Source organism: Leptonotus elevatus, chromosome 19, assembly GCF_054856555.1.
Source record: "Leptonotus elevatus isolate MCC_2025b chromosome 19, RoL_Lele_1.0, whole genome shotgun sequence".
Taxonomy (NCBI): Eukaryota; Metazoa; Chordata; class Actinopteri; order Syngnathiformes; family Syngnathidae; genus Leptonotus; species Leptonotus elevatus.
In genome coordinates this window covers 3,492,504-3,514,847 of record NC_141257.1, presented here as the reverse complement: position 1 = coordinate 3,514,847, position 22,344 = coordinate 3,492,504, and the positions used below count along the sequence as shown (strand labels likewise).

At 47.3% G+C, this 22,344-nt stretch overlaps 1 protein-coding gene across 2 annotated transcripts in view; it reads right to left on the bottom strand.

The window, feature by feature from the left end:
- Window positions 1-22,344, bottom strand: part of arid1ab (AT-rich interactive domain 1Ab) — a 53,812-nt gene that overhangs the window by 3,057 nt on the left and 28,411 nt on the right. For both annotated transcript variants that reach the window (XM_086062423.1, XM_086062422.1), the window contains 18 exons: window positions 21,042-21,314; window positions 18,677-19,285; window positions 18,303-18,419; window positions 8,108-8,348; window positions 7,596-7,685; window positions 7,334-7,504; window positions 6,148-6,448; window positions 5,555-5,697; window positions 5,024-5,121; window positions 4,719-4,928; window positions 4,440-4,644; window positions 2,918-3,050; window positions 2,300-2,475; window positions 2,096-2,225; window positions 1,899-2,015; window positions 1,505-1,601; window positions 602-1,421; window positions 102-232 (listed from right to left, as the gene is read on the bottom strand). In XM_086062423.1, coding sequence (XP_085918549.1) covers window positions 102-232; window positions 602-1,421; window positions 1,505-1,601; window positions 1,899-2,015; window positions 2,096-2,225; window positions 2,300-2,475; window positions 2,918-3,050; window positions 4,440-4,644; window positions 4,719-4,928; window positions 5,024-5,121; window positions 5,555-5,697; window positions 6,148-6,448; window positions 7,334-7,504; window positions 7,596-7,685; window positions 8,108-8,348; window positions 18,303-18,419; window positions 18,677-19,285; window positions 21,042-21,314 — 4,062 coding nt within the window. The remainder of the gene's footprint in view (window positions 1-101; window positions 233-601; window positions 1,422-1,504; window positions 1,602-1,898; window positions 2,016-2,095; window positions 2,226-2,299; window positions 2,476-2,917; window positions 3,051-4,439; window positions 4,645-4,718; window positions 4,929-5,023; window positions 5,122-5,554; window positions 5,698-6,147; window positions 6,449-7,333; window positions 7,505-7,595; window positions 7,686-8,107; window positions 8,349-18,302; window positions 18,420-18,676; window positions 19,286-21,041; window positions 21,315-22,344) is intronic.

Here is a 22,344-nt window from a genome sequence, read left to right as displayed (position 1 = left end):
TTGGCGTCAAAATGTTTTTTTGCCCGTTCATGGCCGTGTTCTCCAACCTTCACTGAATCTTCAATGTACTCGTACAGGAATCACCAGTTTATGGAACGTACCTGGCATAAGTTAAAAGTGGTGATGCTATTGTCGTCATAGAGTAAGATGTTGATGGTGTCCAAGGCCCAGGTGCTCTCCGCGAGTAACCCTGACTTTAGTGACATCATCACACGCCACGCTTCAGGCGTGCCTGTCAACACAACAGAAACAAAATAAGCCACAAACAAGTGACATTTTTCCATTTTGCATGGTTTTTATTGGGGGTTTGTTCCCGAGCGGGAAGAGTACGTCGCTGATGACGTACTCACAGTGCAATGGTTGGGAATCAAACCTCGAGCACTTCCTTTTATTTTCATTTCAGTAATTGTTTTGTAGCATTTTTTTTTATCGTTTATTTCCCTCTCTGTGTAAAGTTAAAACCTAACAGGGCTTAGATGAGCAATTAACTTAAGCGTTCGCCTATTTTGTATTGAAAGAACGAGCCAATCAGAACCACAAAAAAAAAAAGCTTATGGCGTCTTATTAAAAATACCGATAGTCGGGAGTTAGATTTGTGTACCGATGTCCTTCATGGTAAGCCGTCTTCGTGGCTTGAGGTGCGGCTGGGAGCATTCCACCGAGCCAGGAGGAAAGCCCACATCTCGCCGCATCATTGGCTGCTGCACGGGCGTCTGTCCAATGTGGGAGGCGGGCACCGGGGGTCCGGCTTTCTGCACTTTGATGCCCGGGTGCATGTAGGGGGACTTGCTCGGTGACGTCCTGCTCTCCATGGCCCGCGGCATGGGCGCCGGACTGGACACCTGAGGAATATGGTTCTGCGACGTCTGATAAGTCGACGGCAGGGGTCTCGTCATGGGCGGGCCGGAGCCGCCGGGTCCGAAGGGCGGCTGCCGCTGGTTGACGTGGCCGGGCCACGGGCCTTCGTGGTTCATGCGCTGATCCGACGACATCATCTCCTCGGAGCGGTTCATGCCGTGGTAGCCGGGGGCCTGGCCAGGCACAGGGGGCCCCTGGCGGTTGTGATAGTTGGGGTAGCCCATTTCGTTGCGGCCCTGCCACATGGGGCCCTGGGGACCGTCGGGACCCGAGGGCATGGGGCTCGCCATCATCTGCGGAGGCATCGGCGACTGGGAATTGGGCCCACCGGACGACGGTCCGCGGTCCCGGCCAAAGGGAAAGGGGAACTGGTTCTGAGGACCCGGGGGTCTCCGCTCCCCTCCGGGGTAGGCGTTGTACTGATTATACATGTCCTGCGGACCCTGGGGCCCTGATGATTGAGGTCCCGGTGGCTGCTGACCGCTGTAAGGGACGTTGTACATTTCCCCCTCATGGCGTTTGGCGGGGGGGCCATAGCTGCCATCTACGGGACGCTTGTAGTTCTGTCGAGAATCAGGCATCTTTTTTATAACCTTTAAACTTCCTGTCTTATGTTGAATCTTATTTACAATCTGAAAGTCCTTACCGGTTGCTGCTGTGCATACATTCCAGGTTGTTGGTTTGGATATGGGCCACCAGGGGGCGCTCCTTGACCAGGATACTGATTGGCATAAGAGTCGTGTCTACGGAGCCATACAAAAAAAGTCACTTTCATTGCACTTGGGATGAAATTGTGTACAGTTGACAAATAAATAGTTTTCAAATTTTAATCACTGTCAAATACCATATTTAGTATAACTTGTATTGCTGTGTGTGCAACACCTTTAAGAAAGTAATACAATTACGAAGTCTATAATTATTCGTTTTCAGATTTATTTGTAATTTTAAAAAAATCCCACAGTACAATAGTTAGGAATCACAGCTCTAGAACATACATTTGAAAAACAACATAAAACGTACATTCAAGTCTAAGTCATTACCGTTGCTGGGGCGGTCGGCTGGGCGAGTACATCCCCGCGTCGGCTCCGGAAGGCATCATGTTGGGCTGAGCTGCCCCGGGTCCCATGCTGCCGTCGGGGCCCATGCTTGACTCTTGCCTGGATGTTGAAATTAATGTATTTAATCCAGTGGATCAAATACAGAATTACCCAAAATAAATTCACAGTCCAACCAGTACCTGCGGTCATATCCATAAGGATATTGCTGCCTCTGGCCCATTGGCAGATTTCCCATGGGTCCCGGTGGGCCTCTGTTGTACTGTTCTCCCATCCCGCTGTTCGGGCCAGGTGGCATGAATTGTTCCCCAACTTAAGCACAAACACCCCTTTTGTTAGTTACCCCTTTTAGCATGTGATCAAACTCAGTTTGTTTGTCTATTCACCTTTCCTCATGCCGCCAAAAGGATCCTTGTTGGACTCGTAGGGACCCATCCGACCCATCATCTCGGGGCCACTCATTCCGGGCTGGTAGTTCTGAGAGTTGGGTGTCATGGCATTCCTTCTGGAAAACGCTGGGTCGCTGCTGTCGGCGAAGGGATCCTGCAAATTGACGCTACTCCTGCAAAGAAGAAAAAAAGGCATATGTATCAAAGTAACAAAATTTGTAGGCAAAAACAAAATTGTCAACTAGAGATGACATGTGTCCCCCCAAAGTCTGCATTCAAAATGGCCACACGCTTTTGCACTCGTCCGCAGCAGTTTGTTTACGTCAACAATGTGTGTATTTTGATCACGTCAAGCTGGTATTAAGGGGGCGTATCCAATAGAATAGGTTTACGCTGCACTCGTACTGGCAGAAAACTGATACGCAGCAGCAGATTTTTCTCCACATTTGAAAGAGGCCTGATACTTGATTCCCTGCGGTTTTTCAGTTCACGCTGCCATGATGCTTATCCCAATTGCGTCACTTGAGCCAACCCGCGTAAAACCAGCCTTGAGAAACGTGGTATTTCGGCCTGTATTGAGCTGTTTGCTGCAATAATGTCTCGTCCGAGTCGTACCTGGCACCAGGCATGGGAGGCATTTGTGTGTGTGGGGTGGAAGCCGGGGTGGGAGGCTTCAGTTCTCCCCCCTCTGCCATGGAACTACTGGTGGACTGAGGAGTCTGTGGGCCTTGGAGTGATCCAGAACCAGCTGCAAAAACAAGGACACACATTTAAAACTGCATTCATACAAAAACGGTCACATCCACTGCCAATCTGTTGGAAGTGGAAAAACAGCTTAACCTCTGACAATGACAAATAGCCAGCCGGGCTGTCAAGACGGTGACGCTCGCATCTGCGTATGATGCCCGCTGATAGATTGTGTTTGTGTGAGACACAGTATCGTGCTCCTGCTCAGGACTCAAGTCTGATGACTCACGGCTTCCCATTCATTAAATTGCGGGGCATACGCACACACACACACACACATGCACGCTGGGGTCACTGCCAGGTTACGCTTATTCACAATGTCTCACGTCACCATCACGCCTCTCTCGCACCAACTCCCCCTCCCCTCCCTCTCCCCCTCCCCCCGGCAGGGATTTCCCTTCTACGGGAGGAAAGGGGGGGGGGGAGTGGGGGGGGGGAGGCAGAGTCAGAGAAATTGTGTGACTTTTACACACTCGAGCGTCCCCCCACCACCACTCCCACCCCCCTCCTTCCCCCCACGCCTTTCCATTCATCATTTCTGGCTCAGTACTAATCTCCAGGGAGTGTTTCCTTTGTAGCCCTGGGCCAGGCACCAATCAGGCGGCGAATATGAAGCCCCCCCACCCCCACCCCACTCCCTTTCTTCATCGTAACCAGGACAAGCTGACAAGCACCCTGATGTACAGTAAACCCTCCCGCTATACTGTAGATTCCCAAGCAATCCTTTATGAGCTTTTAAAGTATATAGGCAGGTACGACTTTAGAGTTGGACACCTTCAATGTAGTACTACATTGTGCCACAACATGCCAGTTGGCACTGCGCTATACTGGAAAAAAATGCAGAGTAATTAAGAGCAAGAAGCAGAGACCTAAGCGGTCCCGACTTAGTGTAAACGCCAGCAATAGTCACTGTTTTCACAGAGCAAAGAGAATATTTGCCGGTGTGTTTGTATGTGTTGCTGCTCCATGTCGAAAAAGTACCAGTTGTTTGCAGTCCGTACCACATACTAAAACTAGCCTGTGTCGTTTGCCTGCATTGTACTAATGTTCTACACTGTGTAGTAGAAGAGAAGAAAAAGAAGAAAACTCTCATCGCGGCTGTTAGCTCTATTTTCTGCTGTGTCAAGGTCAGCCTGGTACACATTGCTCTTGTTTTGGTTCTCCATGTGGAGATGTCATTTTGCTGCTGCTCAGTACAAGGGCAGATCTATTTTAATGGTGATACATGGCTGCTGGCATTGAATTCGATTTGTATTTATTTTTTTTGCATATCTTTTACCCACGTCGGATTTGTTTTAGCACGTTAAGTACGTAAAAGATTAGTTGCATCCTTCAATTTTTCTGTGCAACCTTTGCAACGAAGCCTGCACACCACCGGTTTAGTACATACCAGGGCTGGGCGGCTGGATCTTAGGCTGGTTCTTTTTGGTGTCCGTATTGAAAAAGTCCGCGGGCGGCTCCTCGCCACGCTCGATCTTGCACTCGAAGGCGTACAAACACTGGATGTACTGCTTCTTGAGGGAACTGGCCGCGCTGCTCGACGTGCCCACGTTGAGGTTGGTGGCGAGCTCCCGCCATTTCTTGTTCTTGTTCACCTGGGTGGGTGACCGTGAGAAAGATGTGGTTCACGCAAGCAAAAACGCAAACGGCTAACGAAATCCCGGCATACCTGGGTGAGGCCTCCGATCTCTTTTACAGACACATAGAGTCGGAACAAGTCGAGAGGCTTGCGTCCAACGGCGGGGAGGTTGTTCATGCCCATGGCTTTCTCCTCGGTGAAGGCCAGGTAGCGGTCGACCCACATCTTCCTCTCAGGCTCCGGGCCGAGCTCATACAGGCGAGTGATCTTCTCGTTGGTGATAGTTGAAGAACTCGATTTCTGTGATGAATCAAATTGATGAATCAAATTAATAAAATATATATATATATTTTTTTTTAAAGACAAAGTGTCACTGCAACGATGCAAACGCCCACCTTTTTGGATTCCGTCTTCGGAGGCCCGTCCACTTTGTTGTTTATCTTCTGGGCTTGGTTAATTTTGTCCATGCCAAACTCTGAACCAGGAGCCATTCCTAAAATGGTAAACAAACAGAAGATTACAATCGCACCCAAGTAATCAGGCGGCTACGAAAGTGATTCCCAACCACTGCACCGCGGCACATGAGAGATCATCAATTGTGCTCTGGGAAATGATCCAATTTCCCTTCACACATTCACTGCCAGCCATTTTAGAGCATTTTACAGTATTTTGTGTTCTTTGTACAATATAAGCACAGAACCCAGCCAAACAAAGTCTAGAATCTCTTCAACTGAAAAAAACTGTTGAATTAACCTGTAACAATTCATACAACAGAATCATAGCTTTGTGTTCAACTAAACAGACCCAGATTCCAGAATAAGCAAGTACATTTGCGAGTAAATGAAGAACATATCATGACATTTATTTGGTGGTGCGCAATACGTAATTTGGCTTAATAAAGGTTGGGTAATGCATCATGTACTCACCGGGGGTGTTGTTGCCCATGTTTGCACCTATTGGATAAGGACCTGGACCTCCCTGGTTCATCATACCGTGCATGCTGTTCATGCCCGGGCCGTATGGAGATGCTGAACCCATCATGCCTTGGGACATGGGGTAGCCAGGTGGCCTGTTGAAGAGAATTGCATAGCTTAAAAAACTTCTGTACCATCTTTTTCAGGGTCAGGTTTCTATTTAGTAAAAACTCTGCTTTTGTTCTACCATTGTGGGAAAAAAATATAAAGCACCATTTTTATATTGAGTGACTCTAGCATTTGCCAAAATCATGATGACTGAATGTCTGGAGGCTGATCTGGCATCCTCGCTTGGGAAGGACGTGTTTCACTGATCCGCTCGCTCGCTCTCTCCCTCTCTCTACCTCCCTCCTCCTCTCTCCCTCTCTCTCAGATAAGTACTTGGTCTGCTGCCATGTACTCGAACTAAACACAGCACGTGGGAAAAGCTGATCATTTTTCATGGTCACAGAGCAAAGAAAGCGCACACATGCAGTCTTATTCAGCGGAAACATTTGTACTCCAAACGCAATGAGTCACATTTTGCCTTGTTGCACTGCACCCACCTGTTGTGTATGGAGTTGCTCGGTCCGTGGTGCATGGAGGGCCCGTCTTTCCTATTCATTCCCGGAGGCGGACACATCCCGGATACCACCTGAGGAGGTATGTTTCCGATGTTGGAGCCCATGCCAGGGCCGTAAGGCCTGGCGCCCATTTGGCCGGGGACCACTCTGCCCCCGGGGGGCATATTTCCGTAGGGCGCCCCGCTGCCCTGGCCGGGCATGGGGTTCATGGAGCCGCCCATGCCGGGGCCACTTGGGTAGTTGGCATTGGGCATCCCTGAGTAGCCGGGCGGCCTGGGATAACCTGGAAGTATATTTGACAGTAAAAAACTTTCGGAAGCAGGTTAAGTGGCCAAATGTGATTTATATGTATTATCAAGTGACCCATAACAACCATTATCACTCTGTTCATTACTTTTTTTGGTACAAAACGTTTTTGTATCGTACAGAGCTATATGGAGTTTTAAGGCAGAAAGCAGTTTGTAATGGACAGAACTGTTATCATTGTAACAAATACAGCGCAGCTTAACTTCTGTCGAGCAGACGCTGCACTAAACAAAACAAAATAAAAAATTAAAAAATTAAACGAAATTAAATAAATTAAAAAAATAACATTTGAGATGGGTGTCCGACCGTACGCTCATCAATCAGCGTATTTCATTAATGCTAGTCTTACACTGACAATGTATGAGGATATCCCATTTCCCCCCCCCCACTACCGATTCCATGAACCATATCTGAATTAAGCCACAACGGAGAAAATTTGTATCTTAAATTATGCAGTCAAAATCCAGCCTTATTCTTACTACCAAGCTACTTCACACAAACGCTCGACTTTGCCTTTATGACCACCTACTGTTTTCAAAGCTGAATTTTAAGTGGATGGACGTCTCAGTCGTGCTTCTTCAGACTATATCTGATCGGTCTCTGTGGTCCAGTTCTAAATTTACCTATGTGACTTTATCAGGCCCCGGTGGTCTGTTGCCATTACTCACTGGGATAACTTCTTCAAAGTTCACAGAAGCTGCCTTCCCGACTTCAAAGCAAAGTGATAATTTGATACGTACAGAAAAGTGAGAGGAAAATGGAAATCTGGGTTATCTGCATAATCGGTCAGTTATATCCTTAAGGAGGATTCCAGTCGATAATGCGCTATCTTCTCAGTGTTACCCTTTTAGTGAGGCCTCACCTTGAGGGCCGTACTGGCCCCCCTGAGGGCCGTAATTTCCCATGGAGTTGTTCTGGGGGTAGGGTCCCATTCCGCTATGCATCTGACCCCCCGAAGACTGGCGTGGAGATAAGGCAGAGCCAGGTTGTCCCGGGGACCCGTAAGGCGGCATCTGTGGGTTACGCATGTACACTGGAGGGCGAGAATTGGGAAGCTCTGTCATTAGGAGTCGTTGTAGATTAGAATGACCCCCAAAAATCCAAATAATTACCACCACACCCACCCCTGTCTGGGCCCATGGCCGACTGGTTCATGGAAGAGTGCATGATGCCGTCTGACTGGACACTGGGCGGCCGAGGAGGCATCTGATTACCTGTAAGCACACGCAAAATTTGATAAACATTAAATGAGCGTTAGAATAATGATACACAGCGATTTCCAAATAAAAAGACATCAAATGTAACCCTGCCACTGACACAGTGGCTGCTGTTTGGATGGTTTACAAGCATTGTGATAGTAGATGGAGACTTAATGTTCCCCCATCTGGCAAGTCGCTTCATGAATTACAAATGAGAGCGCTCGTGTTTTGGAGTGTGCCAGCATTCACTTTGGACTCCAAAATATATCATGCTTTCATGCAGCATCTGACGCTGTGTCAACTCCTCAGTGAAAATGCATTTGGAATTAGTCAGAGTGGTTGTTTTTTGTTTACGGTGCTTAGTCAGGCAGATCAAAATTGCTTCAATTTCTCGCTGTCTTTAAGTACTATTCAAATATGTTGACATTTTTATTTACCTGGCACAGCAGCAGGGGACAGAGGGCCGGTGCGAGAGGGCGTGACGCTGGCGGGGGAGCCCACGGGCGACGGCGACGGCCCGCGTATACCCGACAGGTGGGGCGATGTGTGCGGCGAGAAAGGCGACTGGGCGGGGTTGCTCTGCTCCCCCTGGCTGCTGGACACACCTGAGGTGCTGACACCTGGGCTCAGGGCGCCCTCCGTGCCGGTGGGAAGGTCGTCAATGGAGCCTGACAGATCCTAGAAGAGACACACGGACGTCAGGTATGATTAGAACACCTCGCTCGAATAAATGCTCCCTCTTCTCCGTCAGGATGAAAAGTGTGTACAGTCAAACATAAGAAGTGAGGCTCACGATTAGAAGCATAAGAAAAATGCAGTCATCCTTAGCATAGTTGTGGTTCACTACTCATAAATTCACCTATTTGCCTTCTTTTTCTTCTGTGGAAACTTTCACAATCTATTTGCTGGGGGGGAAAACACGTAAATGGTTTTGGTGTTCTCTCTAAAACTTCATACCACAATAAAAAAAAAAATTGTCAAAAGGGGCAGTTGCGCCGATGTGGCATTGTTAAGAGTCTTCCCGGCCCGAAGCACAAAGGCCAGCGACAATCATGTTCGTGTGAAGGTGAATGTTTACACGCCAGCTGCTCACGTGGAGCCCATGTGCTTCCTCAGAAATGCAAACTCATCTGCCAGTCACGTCGGAGGAAGCGGGGAGGGAGGGCGGGGAGGAGGGGGGGAGGGAAAAGCATTGCCTGGAAGGTGGCCAACAATTCCCATAGAAATCTCACACACTCGCAAGGCTGGCTGCGGCCCCTGAAGCCGGCGGTTTTTGCACTTGAAACGGTGCCCGTTGCTATTTTTGGGATGTGACCTGATGGAGGAACCACAGAGGGAGCGACAGGAGGAGAGTGCTGATTCACAATTCAGCCGTCCAAACCTCCCCCCGCCCCCCCCCCCAACCCCACCCCAGACTGCCTGCACAAGCCAAGGCCTCTCTGACCTGCACGGGTGAAGCATATGACGCACAGCAGGCAGGGCAATTATGTTGGATAATTCCACGCAGAATTGGAAAAGCTCACAGATTTTCGCAACATGTTCCTTAAACTCTCAAACTTTTTGGGTCCAGGCAAGAATTTTTTTCCAAAGACTCCTCATAATTCTAAACGGCAATTAAACATAACTAGGGATGCAATGATTAATTGAATAACTTAAATAAAAATAAAAAAAACATCACAATCATATCAGAGCTTTTAATTGGCCCAAAGCTAAGTTATGAAGTGATTGCTTCATTATGTTTGTTTTACTGGCACGCCAGTCTCTATATGTAGGTACGCACTTTTAAGTTATTCTACATGATTTATTGCAAATATTTTTGCGGACCTACAGGCTATGGCCCACTTACCCCCAGATTGAGAACCATTGCCTTTAACAACCAAGGTTGTAGCTACCATTATTGCTGGATGACATTTAACCTTGCTGCCCCCCCCTCACCAACACCCACCCAAGTTCCACTGAGACCTCACAAGACCCGTTGTGTGTCTGCCGGCCAGCACAATGACCACCTTGGTAGCCGCAAATCCACAAAAGAGTCCTTCCATTGTAAAGAAAAAACACCCCGACATCCATCTCCATTGCTCGGCCCGCCCGAGACCCCGAGGCGAAAAGGGTCGAGGGTCAATTTGTGTCGCTACTTCTCAGGGGCAAAGGGGAGTCAGGCCTGTTGGTAGGGGGGTCGGTGAAAACGGCTGGCACACTTCAGTCAGACGACAAGCAAGAGACAAGGTAGAAAGTTGGAACTGGATTTGAGGCAGGAGTAATCAAACAAAGAAGCTCCCATTACCATAGAGAAAAGGCAACACATTGCCTCTGTTAATATGCTCATTTCAATAAGGACTAGCAGCTGATCTCCGACTAAATTAGGCAAGGAACACATTCAGCTAGTCATGTCCGTTGTGTTCTTTAAAGCTGCCATTTCCACAATGGAAAAGCAGTTGTTTTTTGAGGCCAAAACAAATGATTTCAGTCGCATTCTAATTTCACAAAGTAAAAGCAGCTGATCTCAGTCTATTGTAAATTCGGCTAGTCATGTCTGTTTCGTTAGCTGCCATTTCCACAGAGGAAAACCAGTTAATGTTTTTGGAGGACAATAACAAATATACTCTGCTATCATGTCAAATTAATTCACTAAGGAAAAGCAGCTGATCTCAGTCTATTGCAAATTCAGCTAGTCATGTTTCTTTTGTTAGGTGCCATTTTCCAAGCGAGCTTAGAATAAAAACAATAGCTTGACTAGTCATGTCTGCTCTATTAGCTGGCGATTCTGGAGAGGAAAAGCAACCAATTTCCAGTTTTCTTTTCTAACAACAAATGAGATCAACTAGTCGTGTCTTTACTTTAGTCCGTTAACTCCACTAAGAAAAAGCAACTGATCTATGTTTCCCTTCTCTCTAAAAAGCAATGAATAAATAAGCTTTAAAAAAGGAAAAACAAACAATGTTTGTGTTTGGTAACACAACAACAAACGAGATCTACTAGTTTCATACAAGTTGTACTAGTCATGACTGACAATTTCACAAAGGGACTAGTCATCAACAAATCAGCTCGACCAGTCGTGGCTTTTCCATTACATGCCAGTTACACAAGGAACAGCGAATCATTTCCCTCATTTTCCAGCTCCACTGGTCATGTCTGTTCCATTAATTGAAAATTCCACTAAGAAAAAGCAATTGATCACCATTTTCTTGATGTTTTTGGATGCCAACAACAGATCGAGGTACCAAGTCAAGGTACCACTGTACTTAAAAACAAGTCTTCTTGTGTCCCTTTAAAATTAAGTAAACACCTGATAAGTGACAGCATTGGCTCCAGAGTCCCAATCGGTGCAAGCGTAGTACACACCAACCCACACTGGAACACGCAAACGCTCCTTTCCACACCCCCACTGTGCAGCCATCGATTTTCCCCGGCTCAATACTGCACGCACGCACACACAGCGGCCAGTTCTGCTGACTGCACAGGCCCGGACAGCGAGGAGCAGAGGAGGGAGCAGTGCGCTAGTGGTGGTGGGGAGGGGAGGGGGGCTTATTGGCGGCGATAGTAATGCTGCCGTGGCTGTGATATTCAACAGTCTTAATTAGAACGGAAAAGACAGCGAAGATCAGAGCGCAGTGGAGGTGGAAGAGTAGAGCGATGGCAAGGTTGCCATACAAACACAAGTTAGTCAGATAATGATATTGTGACAAATGTAAAAAATAAATAAATGAAATGCACACAAAGACAATTAAATGCTATTGTTATGACATTGTGAAAAGTGCAGAAAGGACACCCCAGAAAGGACAAATCCGCAGCTCTTTCCCGCAGAGCTTCAAGCTTGCCTCTGTGGCAGCCATTTTGTGCTTCCCCAGCTCTGCCTAACATGGAACTTCACAAGGGGAACACGACAAACTGCAGCTTGCTCGTGATGGTTGAAGCTAGGGAGGGAATGTGATATTTTATTTAGATTTAGAATACAAACGAGTTGGAGAAATTAATTTTAAGGACAATTTTTTTGTGGGGGGGGGGGGGTTGAAAAATGCAATTATCGTTGTATGGACGCAGGCCAATTCCCGTGTTCTCCACATCTCCTGAGTCATGCGCGCTCTCCTCTGCTTGTCTTAATGTATTCCATTTGCAGATTACTTCACTGAGTCAGTCAAGCCCGACCACAGCCATTAGTCTGCCAAGCCAGCCGCGCTCTCCTTTTTTCTTTCTTTTTCTTTTTTTGAAAGGGCCTGCGAGTGGGAGCAGAGAGTAAGCGGCCTTGAGATAATGACACATATCTGGAATGTGTGACACAGACCAGTCGTGGAACTAGATCTGGCGCTAAGAAGCCCAGCGTGACCTGGTCAAAGTTCACCTGTCAGTCAAACAGTCTACCACCTAGGCCTGGAAAAAAAAAACCTGCTTCATGTGCTTAAGAGGGAATGGGGTATGGCTTGAATCTCCACGGCTGCCATGGTTACCGCGATCCACGTGCTTGACACATTAGGGCCGACACAGCCCCTCGCCTCCCCCTCCCCCCGCTGGCTGGCTGGCTGGCTGCTGCCATCTCTGTCTGTCTTGTCGCTCACTCTCGGGCCCTCCCTGTGTGCTTGCCAGGGTCACTGCACAGTCAAGCTACTACAAAAGGAGCTGAAGAAGAAGCCTGGAGGAGGCCCGTTATTGGAATGGGAGATACCTCAAAAGGCGCCACTTATTCAATCACACACTCGGCCGAGCCTTTGCAACCAGGGTGGACCAAACCGGTGAACCTCAAACCCTTCACACAGCTGTTTGTTTGTCACGCACTCTGACGCTGCAATTAGCACTTCAGACAGCCATTTTCTTTTATATTTCAGCTTCTGTGGCTGCTAATGACACAATATCAATAAGATCACAATAAAAGCCAGTTGCTGGAGTGTCTGTCGCTCCCGATAGATGACAGATCATCTCCGGCGTGTGAACAATGTCACCACAAAACGTGGGACAGTAAACCAGACCTTCCCGGGCTGCCGAAGCTTCGGTAGAGGCCCGATTCAGCCCGGGCGCGAGGTTTTGCAGGGCTGAGCTCAACCATAAGGGGGCACTCCCATTCCACTGTGAGGGAAAGAAGTGGTGGTAAAAGGAGGAGAAGCAAGGCAAGGCAAGGCAAGGCCCCTGCCTCATGCAGCAAGAAGCAGCCATTACAGGGTATTCACATCCAACACAGGCAGATTGGACACTCGGCACTCCTCGTACCTATATGGGCCGTCAAATAGGTGCCTCGCAATCCTTGGGGGTAAAAAAAAAAAGACCAAAGGGGATGAAACAATGAAAACACACAAACAGATGTAGGTTACAACCACACAAGAGCTTCTTCCCCAGAGGTCGTCACCATTACACCACAACTTCATCACCGTCAGCCACGTGGGCAGAATTATATAGATGGAAAAGCATGAATAGGCAAAAGTTTGGGGAAGAACATTTAAAATGGGTCTTTTTTTTCCCCAGGTGAGAATTGGGATCAAAAGGTAAGGAGTTACTTTTTAAATGCTCCACATTAGCCTAATTGGAGTTCTCCGTGGGAGGAACAATAAAGGTGGGACAAACACTGCAGCAGTCTGTGTGTCGCCCGACGGAAAGAGGTGGGAGGGAGTTTGTGTGTGTGTGTGTGAATGAGGGGGTTCTGATTGCAGTGAATAATGTGGAGATGGTGTGTGTGTGTTGGGGGGCCTTTTGTGGTGATTACAATAGTAACGGGGAGTCCCAGAGCCGAGCACAGATGCCCCAGCGAGGCAGGCAGCTGCCCAGCCTTCGTTGAGGGCTTCTGGCCTTCAGAGAGCTGAGGGATGGAAGGGCCTCAGGGAGATGTGGACAGGGAGGGGTGGTGATTGGGGGCTACATCCAGTCTGCCTGCTTTACAGAGAGGCGTCACCCCCTCCCCTCTGTGCTGTCACACATTCCGGGTGTCTAGAGGGCGCTGCAAATATCGCCTAATATCTAGCAGGGGGATGGTGGGGGATTGTATAGCGAGGGTTTATTTGGCGGAGTGAGGGGTAATTTCATTGTGGGGACCCTCTCATCCATCCAGGCGAGTTCCGGGAGGGGGGGAGAGAGCCGGTAGAACGCCGAGGGGACAGACAGACAGTGCTGCAGTCAGCCACAGTCTTTGTGCTGCAAAACTAGCTCAGCCTAGCACAAATGGAGGCAGAGGGGAGGGGCGCGGGAGAGTGTGTGAGAGTGAGCAGCAAAGAAGGGAGGCAGTGGGGTGGGGGGTTGTTCTGTGTGCAAGCTCACACTAGAGCGCAAACAGAGCGCACTCGCTCACCGCCAACAAACCAGTTCACCCGAGCGAGTAAAAAAGCAAAACAACACACTTTGTCAGCACATTGAATTTTCTCGAGTACATTAATTAAAAATCACACAGAGGAGGGGATAGAATGAGAGGAGAGGACGAGTAGGGGAGGGAGGGAATGAGCGAGAGGCGCCCGGGAATCTGAATAATACAAGTCGACACAGGAAGCGAGGGCCCCAGAATAGCAACAGGAAACCGGCCCCGCACTCTGAATAAGCCAGCGTCCCAGCCTCGCAAAACAAGGCTGTGCTGCACAGCGTTATGAAAGCTGATTTACTGAAGGAGGGAGCCAACGAGAAAGAGGAGGAGGAGGAGGAGAAGTGGGGGGAGGCAGAGGCAGAGGCAGGCAAGGCAAGGAGAAAACAAGAATTTAGAGAGCGGGACGAGAGAGGCATAAACACAAAGCTGAAAAGAAGGGAGAGAAATGAAGCAAAAATACTAAAGTGCAATATTGGAAGAGGAAGAAAAAGAAAGCAGGGAGGGGGTTGGGCTGGCTAGGAGAGAGAGAGAGAGAGGGAAAGAGGGAGGGGGGGGGGGGGGGGAAGTGGGCCGGCCTTGTCAGGCTGATTGCTCCAGAGCTATGTCGCAAAAACAAGCTTAGCTGCCGCAGGAGCGCCGAGCTGGGCTGGGCTGAGCAGGGAACGGAAGGCTTTGTAGGAGGGGAGAGCAGGCCTTGATCAGGGCCAGACTGGAAGATCCACAATCAGCAGTCTTGCCTTATTAAAGATGGTTTGGTGAGAGGGGCTGGTTTTTTCCCTCATGCGGGGTGGTCCCAGAGCTTTGGTAATACACTGGATGTGAGTGAAATCTTTGCTCAAGGGTGGAGGGGAATTCTGGCACAGTGAAAGACGAGGAGACTGCAGGCTAAACTAACAAGTCCAGATAAGAAATTTAAAAAAGAAACAAGCGGGTTAGGTTACAGTTACGATGGTTCATAACGGTAGCGCTACATGAAAAAAAGTTCCTCACAAGTCAAAAAATCACCAGTTTTTGGTTTTTTTAAAGGACGCAATTTGCATATCAGGCCCGGAGCTGGCAATAGCAAGGACCAAATGCACCTGAATTAAACAGTCTTAAATAGTGTTTGTCAGCGTATATGACAATGACAAATTGGGTAATTAATGGTAACTGGACAGAGTACGAGGGCAACTGTACACCGACAATCACGGTTCAGTACGTACCTAAGTTTAACGGTCACAGTTTGGTTCCCATTCTGTACAGTAAAGGAATTCGATGTAAAACTGCTAATCTTGTTTAAATGGTAAAATATTTTTTGACATTTAAAATAAAAAAAAAACCTAAACTAAACTAAATTATGCAATTAAACAAAATGTATAAAAATATTAAACTTAATATAAAACATTTAAGTATTTTTTATCTAACGTACAGCACCAAAAATGTATCGTTATTTCAAATGCACGGCCAAAAGGAGATTGTTAGCCACGAGCCAGAAGCTGAGCTGCATCACATTTGCTGACCCTACCTAATATGTTCATTGTGGAAACTCTGTACACATCTGTACCGTTCCCAATAGATGTACCATCCTTGAACAGTATAGCCGTTAATACAGCTGCTACGCTGCAGTGCCTTGGTCCACCATTAATGTTTTTAATTGACGCACTTACATATTCCGTTTTTAACATTTTGAGGAAAACTGAAACATGATAATTTCTAAAAACACAAAACAAAAAAACTTCCACCTTGAGTGTGATTTTCCAGTATTCGCGGCTTTGAGGTTTCAAAGACGCTGCTGACAATTTTTCTATCCTCAGCCTTATCCTTGGCCTTATTTTGGTGAAAGGCGAGAGAACCCAATACACGAGTGCGGTGGGGGAAGATGATGGGAGGCAAAGTAAAACAAGCTCAAAGTGTGTGACTAACATGTGACCTTACTCTCAAAGTCTCAAGCACATTCAGACACATCAAAAAGACGAGTCGCACAGTTAGTGGGCGGTCTTTGGCGGGATTACACCAACAGTGGAGAAAGGTCGCACAAAAGACCTGTGAGAGGACAACGGGGAGATTAAATAGGGGGGGAGGATGCGGGGGTCCCGCTCTCGTACGTAGGTCGACATGGAGAGGAAGTGTCACTTCCAGGGGGAATCAAAGTTGTAGCTGCAGAGATTTCCAAGACTTTAAAAGTCCTGGAAACAGGTGCTATGGCGCTGATCCTAAATGTCATACAAGCCCACTAGATCACATCTGTCATAAGAAAAAAAAACAAAATTTTGGCTTTCATATGGAGAACAAGAACAAGTCAAGTAAACTTAATTTAAAAATTCTGTTGGCTTCGACTGCAGTTAGGCAGTTAATGCTCAACAGTCAACCGCGTGCGTCCTGGAGCCGGGGGCAGAAAACAAACCAGAAACTGGTTCAACTTGCTCAGCTGGTTGGTTGTCTGCTGCAGCCTGATTTGCTTTTCTTTTGCCGTACGACACACATGCACACAATCTCCCAACTTCTGCCCCACAGCTGCCTCGCTCCCTGCACTTTTTGCAGGTGTGAATACCCACACCTGAAACGTCAGGCACCTGGCTCCCATTGACAAGGGGTGAGGTGATGTCTCGTAAAACAAATGCCGCAAAGACACTGTGGGGATTCGATTTTTTTCTAATCCAGATGTAATTAGAGTACACATTATGGATGTACATAATTGATTCATCATTAAGAACACAGTCGATTGTGTGGAACTGTTTAATCATGTCTTGAAAATTGAGTGCATAACTTGGTACCGTTAATTCACTCTGTTAGTTTGCCGATTTAAGGGCACCAACATGACGTCAACTGTTGGAAGTTGAGCTACGTCAAGACACCGATCAATGAAACTCTTGACACCCAACCACGAGTTCAGAACAGTGAGAGAGGACGGAATAAAATAATCCAATCAAAAAAATCCCAAAACAGTACAGACGTGATAGATTAATAATCCAAAGCATTTTTGTACTTCTATGTTGATTTTAGTGGCAGCACGGTGGCGTATTGGTTCGCACATCTGCCCAACAGGAGTCTTAATAATTGTACATAGGTGTGAGGGTGTTTGTTTTTGTGCCCAGCGATTGACTCGCAATCAGTCCTGGATGTACCCGGAACAGCTCGGCTAAGCTCCAGATCGCCGACTCATATGGAGGACATGCGCTATGGAAAATGATGGATGAAAACCTCATAATATGATAGTCATGACCAAAATGATCACGTGAACAGCAAACTATGAACAATAGGATAAAAGCAGGATGCAATCTGACTATCTTTCTACTGTACTGTCCCAACAGTTCTGTTCCAAACATTAAAGGCGCACCTGATCTCAACACTTGAATTTTGACACAGGCTGTCAGGCTCTTTTAATGTGGTCTAATCTGTATACAGAGTCATGTGCTCCAACACGCCGAGGCAAGCAGATTAATGTCTCGCAGCCAATCAACGAGCACAGATAGGGAATCCCCAATAAGACTGCCGGAGGGAGGGGGGAAGAAAGGGAAAAAAAGAGAAAAAGTAAAAATAGCCCAAGCGTGGCCGGTTCAGCCAATGGTTAGAGCCCGCAGAGATGTATAAATAAATAAAGGAGAGAGAAAATAAACAGGAGGGTAACACATCCTGAGGGCATCCCTTATTGGCGAAGACAGCCTTCCTTATCATTCCTCCTTCGCTCCCGGCAGCTCCCACGCCGACGGATCGCTCGCACCATTTGAAGTCATTTACTCACTCACCCCTCAATCCCGCATCTTCTCCCCCCACCCCCACCCTCGTCCGTTCGTTCGTCGCCTCGCTGACGTTTTCTCTCTCACTTTCATTGTCTCTCATTAATGATCTCATTACTCACTCGCCTTTCCCCAGGCCCGGGAACGAGGTTAGCTGCAGAGAGTGGCCTATAAACACAGCCGACGTGATAAAAAAAAAAAAAAAAAAAAAAAAACTATAACGTGGCGCTTTGTCGCGTGTGGCGCTGCGCCAACACTTAATGTGTCCGCCGACAATGAAGAGTCTTGTCACTCAAATGAGATCTTACGTAGTACCTGGACTGATAGTAACAAGACACTAATGTGTCACATGGGGATCGACACCGACAAAAATGTACAAAGAAGTTGATCTCTTGTAAGACTCAAGTTTGGCTTCAATTTCTGAAGTCCATTTTACCTTGAGATCTGCTCTGTTGTCAGTCAACATTATTTAGTAAATTATGATCCTCAGTCGTGGCTTGGACATCTTTGTCGACCCCGGCAAACGCTTTCATTGTAAATAGTGAAGATTACGATTGACCTTAAATCGTTTTCAGAGCAGCAATCATTTGGGGGGGTGGGGGTGAAAAATATCACTCTTCACCCATCACACAAAGGACTCACCGGCAAACTGGACGGCCGGCCTTGCATGCTGTCTTCTTGACTGCTTTTGTTGGAAGGCATGGGCTGGTTGGAAGGAGGCGCGCTGGACTGGGAGCTAAAGGAATCTTGGGACAGTTCCTGGTCCATGAACACAACAATTCACATCAGGCAAGTTTTTCTTAAATCAATTTAAATGTGTTTAAAGTTTCAGGGTGGGGTTATACATAACAATTTTTGTTTTTGTTTTTTTAAATGGCCTCTATAATCATGGATTTTAACTAATAACAGGTGGGTCTGGAATATATCCCCCTCCATAGATAAATAATTCAAGAATCTGTTGTAACAGATGGGTGTGTGAATGGGAGTGGTGCTATAGACGCGTGCCGTGCCGATACCTGGGGAGGTGGTGGGAACCTCTGATATGGCGACTGCTGCTGCTGTAGTGGTGGCTGCTGCGGCAGTGGTGGTGTCTGAGAGTATGGTGATGCTTGACTTTGTTGGCCATGACTTGGTGGTGGTTGGGATTGAGGAGGTTGACTTCCTGGTTGCTGCTGTGGTGGTTGTTGTTGTTGTGTTGGCGGTTGCGGTGGGGTGGCTTGCTGCTGCTGCTGCGGTGGTGTTTGCTGCTGCGGTGGTGTAGGCTGGCCTGGTGCAGAAGCTTGAGGGTAGACAGGCTGGCCTTGAGAGCCTTGCTGGTTCTGAGGACCAGGACCTTGCTGCTGCTGTTGGCTCGGCTGTTGCTGGGGCGATACGTAGGGCGACTGGCTGGCCGGAGGGCCGTGGGGACCTTGGGATTGGGAGTAAGGGGGCCCGGGTTGCCCGTGTTGGCCAGGCGGTTGTGAAGGGTGCCCTTGCTGGGGAAAGGGAGCTCCAGAGCTACTCTGGGGTTGGCTGGGGTAAGGTGTCTGCTGCTGGCCCGGGTGAGGAGGGCCACCGTGTTGACCGTAGTACCCCTGACCCTGCTGCCCATAGCCTCCTGGCCCCTGTTGTCCATAGGCAGTCATCTATAGTGGGAGGAAGGAGGAAGGTGAAACCGTTGTAATTCATCTTCTAGGCAAAACAGTCGAGGTTAAAAAGCTCTTTCACAAAAAGATCCTCATGAAATGTAGAGCCAACCTTTTTTATGTTACAAATTAGAGGTTGACTACTCTGCATTGACGTTCAAAGTCAACTAATCTCTAATCACGTCTTTTTGGTATCTTAATTGATCAAATTAGACAGGACTTTCGTTTCTGTGCCGGTCTGTCGAAATATGTATTTACGTGAAACCGATCACTGAAAACATAGCAATTAAAAAAAAAATCTCTAGTTGTTCAACCGCTACCTTACACACAGGCCAAGTCACACCCCTGACACATATGATGATAAAAGTTTGTGAGATGGACTTGGTACCCGCCCCATTCCACGCCGATGCCATTTATACAGTAACAGAAAAAAGGTAGTAAAAAAACAGTTTTTACAGGCCGTGTAAAAGGGGCTAAAGATTACACGACACAGCAGAATTGTCTGTGCAACCCTTTTTGCAGGTGAAATGTTCCGGCAGTATTACTGTATTCACTACCAGACATTACTTTTCTTAAAGTTAAAATCAAATGCCCCAATAGAAAAAGTAACCACCTTGATTTTGTTCTTCCTGTTGCAAATCAAGGTGGCTCTTTATCAGATTAAAAGGAGAAATTTATCAACCTGGTTGTTAAAAAAGATGTACTCCTCATTGCTGAGTCAACAGTACGTGCAAATCTCCAACAAGGCGCTTCAAAATTACAGTGACGCAAAAAAACAACATTTTTAACATCATCCGCTTGAACTTCAATACAAAGCTTTCCTTGTGCACAACTTAAATTCAATGTGATGGAGCCAGTGTCAAAAGAAGACTTGACCTTGTGAGGAACCGCAAATAAAAAATGAAGAAGACGACAAGCATGTGACGCTTTGGAGAGGTTCTCAAATAAATGCTCAACAAAGTTGATCAAAACCTGACACACATTAAAACGCCATCAAGTACTGTACATGCCTCGAACACAAAAGGGCATAAAGAGACTTTTTTTTTTTATGTCTGGAGGGCACTTGTGGAATCTACAGTCAGACACCAGGCAGGCGAGTACGACAATCATTACACACACAATAGGCATAAAAACCACAAAGTGGAATGGAGGGAAAAAAAGTTTTGACTCTGCAGGATTCATGAATGCATTTCACTGCCTTGCTGGGAGAGTTCATTAGAGGTCTTGTTCGGCACAAACTTGCTTTCAATTGTATGACAAGAAAGCAAGCCGCACACATGAAAAAAAAACCATGGATTTCCCCAGCTTTTCCTCTGAACATAAAAATAAACCAAACTGAAATATTGAGGGGCAGCTGTTGGAGCCATTAAGGCTCCTGGTAAAAAAATTGCCTCTCTCACTTTTCCTAATGGCTTCTCTTTCTGCTGATGCAGCGAGCAACTATTATTTCCAGAGACGCCAAACCTACCGATTTCCTGGAATGCCCGTGATGTGTAAATTCTCTCTGATTTCAGAATAACAATGCCGCCCTTCTTTATCCGTGTGTTTGTCACCAATTTCTTGCTCCTGGGCATTCCGGGAAAAAATTGGTTTGCATCTCTGTGTTACAAGAAACATTCTTCACTAAGTATAAAGAGTATTTCGTAACTACAGATTTTGCTTTGGATGGAGACAGCATAGCATCGTCTTGTGGTCATTTCGGCTTTTTAAAGCCAATATCCAGCTACGGAATTGCAGCCAATCGATAAGTACTGACCTGCTGTCCATACTGCATGCCGCCGATTGAGCCTGGTGTTCGACCTTGCATCCCCATCGGATATCTTTGGGGGCCCGGAGGTCCATAGCCCTGCCCTGGATAGGAGCTTGTTTGCTGGGGTCCAGGTCCTGTGGGAGGTCCTTGCTGCTGCTGCTGCTGTTGTTGTTGTTGTTGTTGCTGCTGCTGCTGCTGCTGCTGTTGCTGGGAATAAGGGTTGGGTCCTCCGTATGGTTGGCCACGCATCTTCCCTACCTGGTCCATGGGGCTTACAGGCTAGAGGACACACAGGAAGAAACACAATGAATAAAGGAGTTTAAAGGTGTATTGTGCCGTTTAAAAAGGTAATGTTAAAGCCTTTTCTACATCATGCATGCTCCATCAATGCCCAGATGAGTACGAAGAGCCCTGACTGTTTTACTCTGACTGCATCTATCAGCTTTTATCTTCCCTACATAGTAGAGTGTAAGGACTGCAGACCCTGCACACTCCACAGTTTCACTCCATTTGAAGTCATGTCTTCGTTTGTCAACTGTGGCTGCCGCTTTAAGATCGTGCACGTACTCGCACACGCACTATGAACAAACCTAACACAGATGCTGCAATTACGCTTTGGGCCAGAGGTGGCAGTGACGAGTAAAAAAAGTGACAAACTGTACAAAGATCCTTTAAACATGAGAAGATTTTTTTTTTTAAGGTTTCAACGTCCTGACTTGTCAAAACAGAAGCACAGTAGACTAGTGGTTAGTAAGTCTGAATACTCTAAATTGTCCATAGATTGGAATGTGAGAGTGAATGGTTGTCTACGGTGTATGTACGTCCCCTGTGATTGGCTGGCGACCAGTCCAGGGTGTGTCCTGCCTCTCACCCATAGTCCGGGATAGGCTCCCGCTTACCCATGACACTAATAAGGACAAGCTCTATGGGAAATGGATGGATGGACTTGTCAAGACATTTAGACGCAATTGAAAAGGCATTTGCAAATATCCTCTCAAGGCGTAGAGGGAGGACAAAAAGTGGATTTACTCTCCAACTAGAAAAGGAAAAAATTGGCCACGAATGAATGAACGGGGCCTACTATAACTGCCAGGAGCCTTTTCCTGCCCAGGCTCATTGTGCCAGTGGGTGGATTCTGTTACAGACGAAAACGTCGGGGAGGAGTCGCGTAGAGTTATGCGTGAGGAAGCATGAGTGTCTGTGGCGGCTGGACGTGGGCCCGCCGCTCAGCTGGAGACGCGTCAGGATGGTGTCTGGACCCTGGAAGATCCACATGGTCCAAAGCCTCTCCGGGAAGGAAGGAGGGAGG